The sequence below is a fragment of the Drosophila subpulchrella genome, chromosome 2L, assembly GCF_014743375.2.
Source record: "Drosophila subpulchrella strain 33 F10 #4 breed RU33 chromosome 2L, RU_Dsub_v1.1 Primary Assembly, whole genome shotgun sequence".
In the NCBI taxonomy this organism is placed as follows: Eukaryota; Metazoa; Arthropoda; class Insecta; order Diptera; family Drosophilidae; genus Drosophila; species Drosophila subpulchrella.
This window is the reverse complement of record NC_050610.1, coordinates 3,435,833-3,451,427: the sequence shown is the minus strand read 5'-3', so window position 1 is coordinate 3,451,427 and position 15,595 is coordinate 3,435,833. Positions and strand designations below refer to the sequence as shown.

Below are 15,595 nucleotides of genomic sequence, written 5' to 3'. Positions count from 1 at the left end.
CCTAGTGTTTCTCTCTTCCTGGCTCATTTCTGGTTTTGTCAGCCGACGACAAATGTTTGGCATATGCTTTTTGACAGTTTCGCTTTGGCCATCCAAGTGACAACTGCAGACATCCTCTAGTACACACATTTCGTCTGTACATATCCATACAGACTGCACATTTTCAAAACAATCTCAAAGCAAATTGCTCGATATCCTCAAAAGAAAGTTTGCTCTGATAAGTGTGTGTGTGCGATTTTTTGTCATTAGAAAAGTTGTCATATGCTGAAATTATGTTGTCAGTTCGACTGTCCATTGGGCATTGAGTTGTGAAATTGGACACTGGACAATTTAAATAATAATAGTATGACAAATCGCATCAAGCTGTTTGATTATATCTCAATGTCCTTCTGTCAATGGCTGCAAAAGAGTAAACCAAGTGAAACGGAAAAGTATTGAAAATAATAACCAGTTTGTAGAAAGACAGCTATTACAGCAACAATAATCAATTTGCTTAATATTTACTCCCGTTACTCGTAGAACAAAGAGTATATTGTATTTTCGGCCTTATAAAGTATATATATTTTTTATCACGATCACAAGCCGACGCTTTGATCTCTGAAACTAAAAAGCTAGAATTTTGGGATTAAGTATGCCTATTCTAGGGGTTCATGCGCAGAGATAGTTTATTTCAGCAAACATAGCTTTTATCAACTTGTTGAAATTATTTATTTATTTTAAATAAAATTTACTTAAACATAAAATGATTAACAAAATAAGAAAATGATAGTATTCTATTATACAAATAAATTTTAAGGCTATTTTTGAGATGTACGGATCTCGAGACCATGAAAGCTATTTATTCAAAAATTTAAGGACCAGATAATCTTGTGGTAAATGGAAATCGGTGTTCTCGACTTATTAAATTTACTTGTACGAAAACAACGAAAATGTGATGTTAAGCACAAAAGTGAGCTGCAAAGTTTAAAGAATGATTTAAGTAAAACGCGACCCCTTTGAAAACTGTGACTCGATTTAAATAAAACGGCAAACCCTTTTGAACTTTTCCGCCTGCGATGGGAACTTGCTTGATGTAAAACTGTTAAATGGCGCGAAATTCTTTTCAATTTCAATTTTGAGCGTTAGCCCTTGGTTCTTTGGGCCCTGGCAACCCTTTTCTGGTGTTGTTGTTGCTTCTGAGCTGCCCTTTACGCGTTTCCAAATATTTGCATTCGAACTCAATTGGTTGCTTTTTGTGTTTATTGCCTATTGCTTGCTGGCAAAATTGAACGTGTTCTCGTGTGTATCTTTTTTGGGTTTTCGTTGTCGTTGTCGTTGTCGCCGCCATTGCACTCCTGAAAAATATTTTTGCGAACGGTGGGGTGTTGACAACCAGGCAATGGGCAGTGGGCAATGGCCAGGTGCATTGGAGGAGTGCAGGTGATCCAGCCAAAACACACGCAATGCAAATAGGAATTCAAACAGGCTGCAAAACGCTTTGAACCCGCATGTCAAATGCTATTTTCCCAACAACCAAACAAGAGAGGCAGCTAAAAGAACAAGAAGCATATGTACAGTTGAGACAGGACCTGAAAATACCCTCAACACTAAAACTAATTTGGGTAAATTCCAGTTATTAAAATAAAATATCGCTTCAAAAATATTTTACCTAACACATTAAGAAAACATATATTACATTTACAGAAATATAAAAAAAATTTTTAAAAATTGTATAAGCCACATTCTAGTTAGAGTAGCCTATAAAATGGGTATCGAGTTATAATTCTGCATTTCTAATTTGCAAGCCTCAAACATTTTCGTATTAAATTAATTTACCTATCTAAACAGTGGACTATGAAATTCCATGTGATGCCTAACACGTGAATAGAATTTCTGTGACACTGACCGATTTTTCAGGCCAGTAGACCGAAAATATCCAGCAATTTCTGGGACAACTCGGATAGAGTATGCCGCAAAAAAGCTATCAACTATCTGCCACCCAGGTCTATTCGGGAGTTCTGGCCAGGGGCATCATCGATGGTTTAGTCTTGTTTGTGCAGCTGACATCCTGGTCAAGTTTCGTGCTGCCGTCGCACTCGCCGCTAAAATAGAACACTCGAATTACGTATACGCCGCGTATCGGCATCGACATCAGCATCGGCATCGGAAATAAATGCCAGAAAAGAACAACGGCGGCAGTAGCCATCCAGCCGATCGGCATATAAATATGGCTGCAAAATACATTAAACAAATAAATGTTTGTGCATGCATAGACAGTTGGTCGTAAATTATGTGTGCTGGCCTAATGCATTTGGCCTCGTATTAATCAATGTTTGTGCTGGTTTCTGTGTGGCCTCTATTTTTTGTGCCGAACAACTGCGGCATTTGCCAGTGTGCATTTGTTTTAATTTATTTGCCCATCGCAATTATTTGCATTTTGTTTTACTGAAGTTCCTTTCGGCATTACTAGATACTTTTATTCTGGCAGTTGTCGTTTGATTTTTTGCGCCCGCTGCAACAGCATAAATATAAATCAAACTGCATTTGTTCGGTGTCGTTGATTTGCAATGGGATTTGTTTATAAATCCGCAAGCACATTCGAAATCGAAATAATAGTTTGTACCTCGCCCCATAAATGCAGCCATAGATATTGCTTTTTAATTGTTCATCTCTGCATATTTTCCTTAAAATTTGTTATGTTTTTCTTGTGGCATATGCAGCCATTGGTGGCCTAATTGAATACCATAACAAAACTAAATGCTATTTTTATTGTTTCGATGCACTTTTTGTTTCCTGCCCGTGTGAAAAGTGTATCTTTTATTTCGGGATTCATTTGAAGCAATTAAATAAATATGCAATTTGTTCAATTGCTTTGATATAAAATGAATGAGATATTCGGCCAATAAATCAGCTAGTTCTGTGCCATCATTACGGATTTATTTGCCTCAAGTACTGGAGCTTTTATAACCATCGAAAATCAAGGCATAAGCTCAAATCAAGATCAACTTCTTGGTGTCCCGATTTTATTATCACTTGCCACAAAAGCCAGGGCCAAATCACCGAATCCGAAATTACCCGGCGTAGGCCTTACCAGATTTTACGACACCGTCCAACAAAGTCCGTAAATCAAAAGCAGATAATTTTCCAACAGCTTCACTTTCTTGCGACCTCACCTATCCCAGAACCCCAGATTCCAAAGGAACCGAACCGAATCGGACGACGAAGGAATAAAATAATTGTTCAGTGAGAGAGAGCCACAAATTATAAAATTTTTACGCTTCTTTTCCCCTGCTCTGAGGCCACTAAATTTACATACTCCATGACGAGCCACCGCCCACTCAGCTGGACGCACGTTCCAAGTTTTCCTTTATTTATGCCCCGAAAAGGACGAAATCGTGGGCCGCGGGGCAGGGTCGGCGGTCCAGGGAAAGTGTGTGAGCACAATTGCGCGTCATAAATTTGAATTATTGTGCTCTTTGCATTTGACAACGACTTAAAAGCACTTGCAGCGATTTGGGCCAGCTCAGTCCAGTTCAGTTCAGCGAGAACTCCGAGGCAGTCAGCCATGAACATGTCCTTGAGACACGTTCGAGAACTGGGTAAGGCACCTAGAAAAAAATTTGGAAAAGATAGAATTTTTTAAATTAAGAGTGGAAAAAGTTAGGTTTTGTCGAAGTTTCATAGTTCCAGACAATTAATTCGAATCAAAATCTCTGGAAGACTTTTTTTGAAAAAACATTGTTAGGAAAGACTAGGACTTTTAAAATAACAATTTAAAATAAAATCAATTTGAGATTTTTATAGTTAAAATAAAAAAGTAACCGTTAAGAAAACTTTGTATATAAAAGTTATAACAGTTGCGGTCTTTGATTCGAACTAATATTATTAGCAACGGATGGTAAAAATAAGTGTAAAATCAATTCTTCATGTAAAAAGCCGGACAAGTCGACAAATTAATTTTTGAATATTCAAATGAATTTTTTGTAAAAAAAAGTGATAAAAAAAGGCTTAAAATAACACCACTGATGTGAAATATGATATTATTGCCAAAAACGCATATAATTTTTTAACATAAGTATACCATTGCGATACTAAAATTTCCAATTTTAATATTTGTTTTTTTATTGTTTTCAGTGTACAAAACGCCTTTGAGCCCACACCCACCATCTTTTTGTTCGTCCTGGTTGGCCGCCCAGTGCTGCCACGCCCCCAAGGACAGCAACAACAATGCCAGGGACACTTTTAGTGGACATTTATTTTATGCTTGAAACGCATTGAAATTTGCGCCTGAGGCGCCAGCTTTGTTGTTGATGAAGTCGGTCAGCTCTGTGCGGTGGCCTGTCTTTTGTCGGACCATAAAATGTACCACCGCCCACGGTCGAAGGCCCAGCTTCCTTTTCGGCTGTCAGTGCGAGCAGTAAAGTGCATTAGCAAATTTAGCACTTGACGCACATTCATCCGCAACCGTACTGAAATATAATTCCTAATTAGCCAGCACTGCAATGCCAGCCAGCTGCACTTCGGTGGTCTTAAAGTGTTAGGGTCTTGTTCCTCGGTCGAGAGTCTCAATCTCCGTCCATCAACTAGCCCCTGACAGCCAGCTGAAAATGGATTAATTCGTCTCTGAATGCGCACTGTGCTGACAGCCATCCAAAGCCACAAATTGCTCAAGATATACATTCTCGAGCGGCATCAAAAGAAAGCCAAGTAATTCGATATTTTCAAAAATATATATACGGGCGTATGCCGCAGGACTAGCGAATGGGTGGCGTTGAATTGACCATGTTAACAATAAACAATTGACCACATGACATGACAACTAACGAATGTGCTAGCCAAGAATGTTTCCATCAAAATTTAGCGAGTGTTCAAAAGGGTCGTCAAAGAAATACCTCTTCTGGAGAGATTTACAAGAAGGTCAAAAAATCAATCGATTTAAGAAATTTTTAAATGTTTTAGTTTATATTTAATCCGCTTAGCAAGAAGTTAAATAAAATGTTTTAATTATTTTAAACAAATTTAAAGCATAATTTAATTAGCCCTTGGTAGGTATTTCCAATGAAAGTTAATAAATTTAAATAATTTTAATTTAAAAAATTTATTTCTTTATATAGTTGAATACTTTTAGATTACATTAAAAATATATTGGGGCTTTGTGTGAATCAAGACTGTTTTTAAAACACCTCTAATATAATTAAATGTAATAATAAGAATAGTTAAAAAATAGTTCTATTTGGTTCATTGGGGTTATAAATCCGGATAAAACGGATCATTCGTGAGAGTCCTCGATTACTGAGTATCAAGAACGCTTGTGGCCGGCAATAAAACTATTAAACGTTCCAGCACACACACACAGGGAAGGCCTTTGTACTCGTGCAATTGTACAGCAATTTTATTTGGATTTTATTTTTTTGAGTTTTGGGATTTTTTGCGACTCTGGGCCATGTCTGCACAAATGTTGCATAGCAATTGCTTTGTGTGTTCAATTTTCGGCATAACAACAAACAGGCCCACACACACACACTCGGCCAGCAACAATGGGCAGTCAAACAAATGAACAAGAGCGCACAAATTTTGCAGCTGTCAGTAGCACGAGCCTGGACACGAGGCACAACAGGAGGCACAAAGAAAAATTTTTATTTGCTAAAAAAAGGACTCAAGAAAAACGAACCCCAAAATTGTGGTTTAAAATAATTTTGTGGCTTTTTTCTGCGTTTTTTAGTTTTCTGAGAAATGCAATGGCCGGCAGCCAAAAGTGGGAGAAGCAGCGTGGGCGTGGCCGCAAATTGTTAAATGCTTAGATGTCTGCAAAGAATTTGTCGCCAGGAGGCGTTGGGAATGGATTTTCCATTTCCAGTTGCTGTCACGTATACGTAATATGGCCGATGGCAGCTCCCGAAAGTATGCACCGCAAGGGGGAGTGGTTCGGCGGGGGACTGGATGTTGATAAATGTTTTTAGTTCGCCCACTCCATCGGTCTGCCGATGTGAAAAACGGGGTATTGATAAATGGCATATTGTTTTAGTTACCGACAAGTTTTTCCAAGTTTAGCAAACAAATTATGACGAATGTCAGGCTTTATTTAGCACAGGCGATTGCCATTAATTTGTTGCTATAACATAATAATGAACGAATTTAAAAGTTAAATTATGGGGTACTTATGAGCGGATCCACTCGGGTTAAAAACTATATGTAGTATGTATTGTACTCCAAATTTTTTATTTCAGCTCAAGAAATTTATGTGTAATATGTTAATTTTAAGAGGTATTGGGAAATAAAATAGTTGTGTTAAACTATTATTATTTTATTAAAGATATATTCACCAACTACATAACCATTTTCAATATTTTAAAGTTATTTATTTATTTTTAAAAAGTTAATACAAATGATATTTTAAGTTTCTATTTTTCTGATAAGTTTATTGGAAAAGTTTTTATTTAAACTACAAGGCATTGCCTGGTTTCCTCTAATGATTTTTCTTTGTTTCCCGGTTTGCCCCACAATTATGCCGCACTATTTGAGCAGCTTAGGCAGATGTAATTACACTTACAATCAGCTGCTAATAAACCTCAAAGCAGCCATTAAACGCAATGACTGCTTAAAGCGTCGGGCTCTCACACACATAGGCACCTACGGAGATATGGCCACGTTATCCTTTGTTGTTATAGCCGTTGAAGCTTCTTTGGCCAGGGTCACATTTAATTGTGCGCCATGTTCAACAGGCCATTCTACATGCGTATTAAATGTAATTAACTCATTATAAATGATAACGTGGTCGCACGGAGTCGCCTCAGGTATGTCTCAAGCCGCCGAAGAGTCCTTCCCACAGCCAAGGACAAAGGACGAGGGACGAGGGACTTGGACTTGGACATGGAGCGCCTTTTGCCACGCGGCTGTCACAGCTAATTTAGCCGGGCAGCCAGCAGAACAAACGTGTTAGGTTGCCACCGTGCTAAGGGTAAATGCGAAATTATTACCGGAAAAGGACAATGAGCCGCACTGGCTATTATTCAGGTTGGGGCCAGGCAGGACTAGGATTTCCTGCTCGAGCTTCCTTCAGAGCCAGGTAATAAAAACTCTTTTATGCCCTCGAGTGTGCCGCTGCGCCCTGTGATATTTGGCCCTTCGCATTCGCCCGGCACTGTTGGTTTATTTTATAGTTTGTCTCTCGCCTTATTTTCACGCTCTTGCCACCTCGAGGCAGCCCTTTAATTATGTAACACGCGCCGCCACAGGAGTGTTGCCTTACGCACTTCGGTGTCTGCGGCAAACATTTTCCATTTTCCATTTCCCACCTGCCCTGGCTGGGCATTTTCCGCACTTCCGCCGGGCAGTTGCGTGTCCTCCACGTGTGCACTTAATTCAGATAAAGCGTAAATGCTGATAAGTTTAATTGGCGGCGAGCACTGGCCTAAATGGTGACAAAGCGTTTTCATTTGTTTTCCCTACAATTTGCATGCTTTCTTCTTTTTGTGAATATGACATAATGGTCTAGTACATTGCATTAAATATATTAAAAAGATTTAAAGGTATTAAACACAGATAAGTCAAATCAATCCACCTCATATTCTTTTTACAGCTGGGTGAAATTCTTAAAAACTGGGAAGCTCGTTCAAACTTTAAGGCAATTACAGATAAGTTTAATTGGCGAGAGCTCTGGGTAAATGGTGACGAAGCACTTCCATTTTTCCAGGGAAATTCATCTGCGATTTCTTCTCGTTAAAGACCACAAAACTCCGGGTGTAGGTCCTTAAAGAAATCTTTGAGACTCAATTTAAATCTTGAAAAGAGCGCAGAGTCGAAGGAGAAGACTAACTGCCAACATTTACCATCAATAGCCGCATTTGCTTATATCAAGTGAAAACTTTCTTATCGGCAGCACAGCGGCAACTTCAATGACAAATTGAGACAGCGATGTGGTGCTGCTGCAGCAAGGGGGCGAAAAGGAGCAAAAAGTTGGCTAACACACACTGACACACCCATATAGATTGGCTCGTCGTTGTGACAACTTGCCACTTTGAGCACGTAAATTTCTGCCGTTTCTCGCCTTTTGAATTGATAAGAAAATTCATAAAATTTCTCCAATGGCAAAAAGAAAACGGAAATGGGGGGCCAGAGGCAGAAACGCAATCCAACTCAAGTGTGTCAGCAGCCGTGAAAGTGGCATTTGAGCCGGGCTGCAAACTTTGGCTGCCAACTTGCTAATCTAATGAACAATTGTGGCTGCAGGCCACCTTTAACACCTCCGTGCCCCGAGGACGAACTCTGCGTGAGCTCTGGCACTCTGGCACCCAAACTTTGCTCCTCGCGCACTGCAAATGCATGGAGATTAAACCGAAAATTAAGCCCGATCCGGAATGTCAAACGAGTGCCTTTTTTCTTGTGCCCTGGCCGCCTAATTGAATTTGTTGTCAACGGTTTCGACAGGAATTTAATGCAATTTGGCGAGTTTTTAAATTGCAAGCAAAGTTTTCAGACGACGAGCTCAAACAAGTCAACAGCCAACTTAATTGTCATAATTTGTGTTTACGAACTTGACGAATTTGCTAAAAAAAAAAAATGAATGTGAGTGTAAAAAACGAGCAGCCAAATGAGGATGCTGGGGCATATGTGGCCAGCTGGCTGAGCAAAGTTTTCTGCGCAAAACAAACTAACAAAAGGCCAAAGCAAATAGAACAGGAGCCAGCAACAAGGATTCTGCTGTGGCAAGCGAAAGCCGAGCACAAAAGAAACCCGGCCAGAAGAAAAAAGGAGTAGCTTAAGCCAGGACTCCGGCATCTTGCTACCCTGTTGTATACCCTATTTCCGAATTTCTAAAATAAAAATACATTTTCTTAAGCCCCAGGAATAGCAAACTACATACCTTAATTGTCAGAACTAATATTAATTTAGTTGGCAAAAACGTAAAGTACATAGAACGCCCAGTGTCATAACGCCCAAGGGCGTTGAAAGTGTCACAGAGCCGTGGGCCTTATGACACTAGATGTTATTCAGTTTTGTACATTACTTAAATGCTCAAAAAAGATTTAAAAATCACAGAGCTATAAAAAAGTATAGTTGTAAAATTATTAGACATTTCTGATTGAAAAATCTTTTAAACGTCGAAACTTGTTTTTTTTTAGGTTTTAGTTCTTGAAATTAAATACTATCCTTTTCACTGATGAGTAACAAAATATTATCACCCGAAAAGCACCCCGGTGAACTAAAATTGGACACTTAATGCTGGCAAGAAGGAAAACGACGGCAGAAGACAAATAAAGACTGAGCAAATAAAATCTAATAAAACCAAGGACACAAAAACTTGAGCCAAGCCGGCGAAAATGAGCTAAATGCTGCGAGGGGAGTGGCAGGGGCAGATTGTTAGGGCGAGGCGAGAGAGCAAATGAAATAAAGTGCCAGAAGTATGTTTCATTAGCGGCGGTTGCAAACCAGACAACAAACAAAGCAAAGGACAATGGTCGGCCAAGGACACATGCTCCAGTGGAGCTGCTTGATGAACTTCATACGGCCGGCAAACAAACGAGGGAAAACCAGCAAGCTCATGCCAAGGGAAATTCCTATTCCTATTTACGCGCCAATTCGAGTAGTCTTCAACTTTTCCTTGCTTATGAAAACCGAAAAACTTGTGATATTTATTTTAAACTTTCTTAATACATCTGCATTTTGAAATATAGGCTTTTGCAGCATAAATTTTGATCAATAGAGTGGAATCAACTATAAATTCAAAAATGTAAATGCTTTTGGAAATTTCTAAAAATATATAAATTATCTTGCAATTTTAATCAATGCCACAAAATCTAAGCCGATTAAAGTATTGATTTATGTATTTACACAAGGCACACGACAGAATAATAACAGAAACTCGTTTTTAAAGTTTTATTATCCTTTATATTATTAAACTTAAAGGTACCCAATCAAAAATGTTGTGTTCTCAAAAACATTGAAAATATGTTTCAAGAGAGAGTTATGTAAGATAAGATGGTCTGTAAGATCGGACAGTCGACTAACTCAGATATTTTCCACAACAAAAAGTTTTTTTAGGTTTTTTATTTACAATAACAAAATTATAAGCAAGGCTCGAAACACATAAAAAATGGGGATTGCTTTTACTTTAAGTTAAGGTATCAGACAATCCTTTTGGTGTTCTTTGGGGAACAGATACCACTGCTGCCCGTACCAGGCTAGTCCCTTGGTACCAAGTTGCTTTAGAGGTTCACATTTTTCAATGTACTGTTCAGTTGATCCATCTTTTTCAAGGGGTTATCTAAGACATTTTTTGACTTGCTTAAGCAGAACTCCGTGCAATCCTTTTCGTTATTAAAGAACCCACAAGGTTCTACGGTGGCAATCACAAGTTTACATGATTTCGTTTTCTGGTCAAATGCCCAAGTGTTCTCCTCCAAGCAAAAGTCTTTAACTTGACTAGGACGGCAGAACACTTTTTTTATATATATTTAAAAACCATATGCAATGCTTTGCTTCAATATTCCACTTACTGTTTTTCAGTGAGGCAGCATTTCCGAGAATCATGTTGGATAGGATTAATAAAATAAAGAACCGTTCGTGAAAGATATTCATCCTAACTGGTAGAGTTACAAAAATACAGTCATATTATTTCAATTTGCTGTCAGCGAAGGAAATTCACATTTTCATGGATTTAGATATCTCTTAGGTATGGATTGACATACATTATATGGTGTATTAGACACGTTAGGGCCACTATTATTTTATTTTATTATATATTAAGACAAGCATTTTTTTAAGTTTAGCACTTAACATGCTGTCTTATCCCTTAGATTTGAGGCAAAAGTCCACGCAACCTTTTTTGCCATCGAAAAAGCCGCATGGTCCTGTAGCCTTTCGAACACGATAGCACTTACGAGTCCTCTCATTAAAGCCCCAAGTGTCGTCTTGATAACAAGTTATTGATCCTCCTGTTCGCCTGCATAGAACTTAATGTGACAGTGATTTTAAACATTCCAACGGTTGTCCAATTTACTCACTAGCATAGATTGGACTTTTATAATAAGCGGTACCAACTGATAGGTTATATAGAGACAGCACGACGAAAACGATCCAGCCCTGCATGATGACTGCTAACTGAACTGAAAATGAGGCTAGAAGCAATACTAATGAATTTGCCACGGTACTATATAACTTTTAACTCAATATATTTCAAGGCAACTTGCTAACATATTTTTCTAGATCAGGTAAAGTCCATGATGCCTTGGAGCATATTGTATTGCACGTTTCCTTTTTGTGGAAAAAGCCACAAGGCTCCAATAAATAATTGGAAATCGAACAGGTTTTCTTATCTTTGTTCCAATAAAATGTTTTCATTTTCTGGCAGGCTGGTCCAGTTTGCGGCTTGAAGCACAGCTCTGAAAAGTTTCTTTAATCAAATCTTTTTTAATTTATGAAAAATCCACAAACTAGCCTGTTATAATGTTATCCTCCGATACTTTACGCCCATGACATGCCAATAAAAGTGAAAGCCAGATACAGAACTTCATTTCGTCCAAGATGTACCAGATCTATCTGATGAACCTGACGACCCTACCGGAAAAATCCAAAATATAAATACGTGGGCCAACCATTGTTTTTCCATTAAATTAGCGTAAAATGTATCATATTTTCTGCATCATTTGCATGAACTTTAAATTATTCATTGTCAACATTTTTTGTAATACTTCAACAAAAATAGAAAATCATTCGAGTATGGAAACTCGAACAGTGCGTAGGGGTATATTTTTGCTGTAAGGGATCCCGACTTTCAACTGCCTGTGTATCAACTTATTTTTACGCATTTGTCGAAGCACTGCCAAGGCAACAATGGCAATTTAATCTTATTGCCGGCACGCAAAGTTTGGAAATGGAACAATGGGAAAAGAGGCTGCGAAATAAATAAATAAAATTCAACGCGAAATGCCGCAAGTGCTGTCATAAATTTTAAGCGATGTTATAATGGCCCCAACGTCTAGTTTTCACATTGTGCTCGCTCTTCTGGTTCCTTGCGTTTTAATAAAATTTTATATATGAACGCAACGCCGAGTCACGATATTTCAATTATACGCTCAGTATGAATTCTGTGACGAACACCCCTATTGGGCAATGAGAAATCATTTTCGAAATTACCAACATATGAATTGTGAAAGAAATTTAACCGAGCGAAATTATGGCACTTCTGAAATTTATGGCGGAATAAAAAGGGTTAGTCAGTTCGTTTGCATGGTCTAGCGTGCACAAATCGCCTAATTAAATCATATCACTGGCTATAAAATTTGAGAAAATCTACTCAAGCAAACAAACTGTCAAGCCCAAATCATATTCAAGGCACATCAAACTAACCTTTTACAGATCGGTAACAATTTTCCCCTTTATTAATCTTCATTAATCAAACGAACACACAAGCATCACTATAAACACTTCTTGAATGGGTGATTAAAATGAACTTTTGGGGCTTAGCCAGGATAATGGTGGGCGAGGCGGGCAAAATCCAAAACTAAAATTCTACACAATTATGCAAGAGACATTGGGGATAATTTTGACAATAACTCAAGCAAAAGAAACTTTGTGTGCGTGGGCTTATTATGCATGCTTGAATAAATTGCTGCTTATAATTTATTCTGTGGACTCGTAATTCGAAAATTATATGTGTGGCTTTAATTGCTCAGTCATTCAGTTGGACTGAAATTTAGGCCACAAATAGAAGCCTGAAAATCAGTTAATATTTGTTGAAAGCCTTCGTTTGGTTTTCCATGTGATTAGCATTCGAGTTGACAATTAAGTTCAAACGTACTGTAAGATTGCATTACGTATTTGTTTTGACATGTGCGATGGATCACTTTATTATGTGTATATTTTATTTATGTTAATGAAACACAAAAAGCGTAAAGCATATTACTCTCTACTTCCCCTACAAGAAGTGAGTCATTTTGTGGCTTGTTTAGGTAGTGATAGTGGGACAACAAACCAACTACGTAAATCCAAAAAATATACATAAAATGTGGCACCTGATATATCGAAACAAAAATTATCCTGCGCTTTCATACAGCAACTCCATATCCAAAAGATTCTTTACAAATGAACAGTCAAAGGAAGAATTTATAATAAATTAAAAATTTAAATACAAATTTCGTCAGCTGAAAATTCCTTTTCGGATAGTAAATCAGAACCAACAAGTAAGTCCACAATTTTTAATGATTTACCTCTTTACTGAAAATAAAAAGGATTATTCTTTTGAGTATTGAAATACGAAAATATATGCATCTCATCTTCCAATAAATATACCTACATATTTTTAAATCAGATCGGTATAGTTCACCGATACATTTTCAGTTAAAATGGGCAGGATTATTTACAAAGCCGAGCGATCAGGGCAACTTACACATGCTGGCCCAAACACAAAAACGCAGCCTTCAGGACACTCACATGAACACACACTCTCACGGATGGACACATACATACGCACTCATGCTGGTTTGACATGTTTTTACAGTTACATAACAAACAACAAGAGCAGTCAGCCCAGTTAAAAACCGAGGGGTGGAGTGGGGTGGTGTGGGGCGGTCAAAGCCAAAAAGGCTGCAGGCAAATGTAGTGACAGTTAACATTAACACCAATACAAGCGTAAACATATGCTTACACGTGGGTGGGGGTGGTGGTGTGCGATTTGGGGATTTAGTGTGTGTTTGTGTGAGTTCAATTGCATATGCAGACGTCCTAATGAGTCGCCATCGCAACTGACTGTCTGCTTGTTGTTGCTGGCCGTGTTTGGCTGCTGTAGATGCCAATTTTAATTGAATTAGAAAAACATAGAGAAGAGAGGTATATACACTGCAACAAATGTATTTAAAAAAAAAATTTTTAAATATTATGTTTATTAAATTTAAAAAATTTGGATAATTGCTCTTCTTTGTTTTTGAATCAAGAATGATTTATTTCCTAGAATTTCCATATAAAAAATCTTGTTGTAATTACATATACATACGTCCCTGTGCCTAAACATAACATATGGGAGTGTAGGATATGGTGATGAACACATCTTTTTTAATGTCAATTTTCCAAAAATTTATATTTTTCAGAAGTCTAAAAGCAGAAAGTTTCTGAAATCTATTGAGCATATTCCTGTAAAAGTTTGATGGTAAAATTCCAGCGGAGTTAAATACTACAGCTTTGAAGTGAACCAATTTTTTTTGAACTTTTTAAAATTGTAAGGTAGTTTGACGAACTGATAAATACACCTTTTTAGTCAAAATTATCTCACAAACCAATTACGCTAATTCTTAATAATATCATTGCAGAAATCGACTACAATTACTTGGAATTTTTGACGTGACGTAACATGCGAGACTTTAGGAGTTTGTTACCTTTCCCTACACTCCTACACTTTCATTAATATAAAATATTTCAATTCTTTTTCTTTTGGCAATAAATATTTTTGCAAACATTTTATGAATACCATTAATTCTTAAGTCCTATAACAAGGCTGTTCCCTAAAAATATTAAAACATTTTTTCGTGTGCATGGGAAACATGGATAGACAGGGACAAACAGACATGCAAACACACTTCGGCGAGCATCCTGTTTTTGGCCTACCCCATCCGCACACTCACACACTCTTCAGCACACACAATGTGTGTGTCACTCAAGCAGGTACTAAAGTTAATTACTGCAATTTCCGTGGAAAATTGTTTTATGCATTGACAGCATGTGGGTTGAACCATGGAACCGTGCCACCATATGCATGTGTGTTTGTGTGGGCCCGCCACACGCTTATTTTATTAAGTGCCGCTATTTTTCGGTTACAGCTATTTTTATTGCTGCTGCACATGCGTTGGTGTGAGTGCATTCCTGGCGCCTCACCCTCCCCCCGAAAATTTCAGTGCAACATTCTGAAACACGGCGGAGCTTTCCAGTTTTAATTGTTTTTGGGGATGGGCCCCAGTTAGATCCTCATTGGGTTACAACTAAATTAGACGACGGTCTGGCGGGCAACCTTTTAATTTATTAGCGTGAAACTATTTTAATAAATGTTTTTCCATTTAATTTATGACTGATTAGCTTACTAGAAACAAACTAATTTAACAATTGCTGATTTGCATAGTTTATATGTCGCAGACTGTCACTAAATAGTTTGAAATTCAATGTTCAAAATTATATTACAACTAAAGTTTAAGCTGTTAGAAATAAACAATAAATGAGTATTCTTATAACTAAGACTAAGAATTCTCTTGATATTTGAAATATCTTTCCAGTGTCTACTTATAATATTTAAAAACGTGTAAAAAATAAATTCATAGAATGACTTGCAATCATTTCATACTTCATTTTTCGAAACTACATAAAGTCTTAGCAACATAAAGTTAAGCCGAGTTCCAGATATGAATTACTTTTAAATAGATTAAAAAACTAATTTCAACTATTTTTGCTGTAAATATAATGTAATATAAATCCCACAGCCATATAAGGGTATGATCGCCATATTTGTTACCTTTCGAGTGAATACCAAGTGCCGCCAAAGGGCATCCACCTTGCGGCTTTGTACTCGACTGCACTCTTATGGCAGCTTTTGTTTTATTCTGTGCTGTTTAGTTAATGGTTTAGCGTGTTACCC

General features: G+C 37.6%; 2 protein-coding genes across 3 annotated transcripts; both read right to left on the bottom strand.

Annotated features, from left to right (window-relative positions):
- Positions 1-10,011: 10,011 nt before the first annotated feature.
- On the bottom strand, positions 10,012-11,073 carry LOC119547692. Of its 2 annotated transcripts, XR_005219240.1 has the most exons (3): positions 10,983-11,073; positions 10,476-10,931; positions 10,012-10,417 (listed from the first exon to the last, which is right to left on the bottom strand). XR_005219240.1 is itself a non-coding variant. In XM_037854660.1 (2 exons), exons 1-2 carry the CDS (start codon positions 10,555-10,557, stop codon positions 10,185-10,187), a joined length of 315 nt encoding a protein of 104 aa, XP_037710588.1. In that variant the 5' UTR covers positions 10,558-10,708; the 3' UTR covers positions 10,012-10,184. The 2 variants fall into 2 exon arrangements, 1 of the variants encoding a protein (XP_037710588.1); XM_037854660.1 differs by lacking the exon at positions 10,983-11,073 and having other exon boundaries at positions 10,476-10,708.
- Positions 11,074-11,133: 60 nt separating this feature from the next.
- LOC119548137 lies at positions 11,134-11,544 on the bottom strand. The gene is made up of 2 exons (XM_037855235.1): positions 11,417-11,544; positions 11,134-11,360 (listed from the first exon to the last, which is right to left on the bottom strand). The coding sequence occupies exons 1-2, from the start codon at positions 11,490-11,492 to the stop codon at positions 11,155-11,157; spliced, it is 282 nt and encodes a 93-aa protein (XP_037711163.1). The 5' UTR covers positions 11,493-11,544; the 3' UTR covers positions 11,134-11,154.
- Between the last annotated feature and the right edge of the window lie 4,051 nt (positions 11,545-15,595).

What these genes read in the sequence shown, in the direction of transcription:
- LOC119548137 (XM_037855235.1), bottom strand. Translation starts at nt 11,492, where the DNA reads ATGAAGTTCTGTATCTGGCTTTCACTTTTATTGGCATGTCATGGGCGT. An exon ending in GGAGGATAACATTATAACAG is followed by an intron (nt 11,361 to 11,416) that starts GCTAGTTTGTGG and finishes GAAACTTTTCAG; the next exon opens with AGCTGTGCTTCAAGCCGCAA.
- LOC119547692 (XM_037854660.1), bottom strand. Translation starts at nt 10,557, where the DNA reads ATGAATATCTTTCACGAACGGTTCTTTATTTTATTAATCCTATCCAAC. An exon ending in TGCTGCCTCACTGAAAAACA is followed by an intron (nt 10,418 to 10,475) that starts GTAAGTGGAATA and finishes ATATAAAAAAAG; the next exon opens with TGTTCTGCCGTCCTAGTCAA.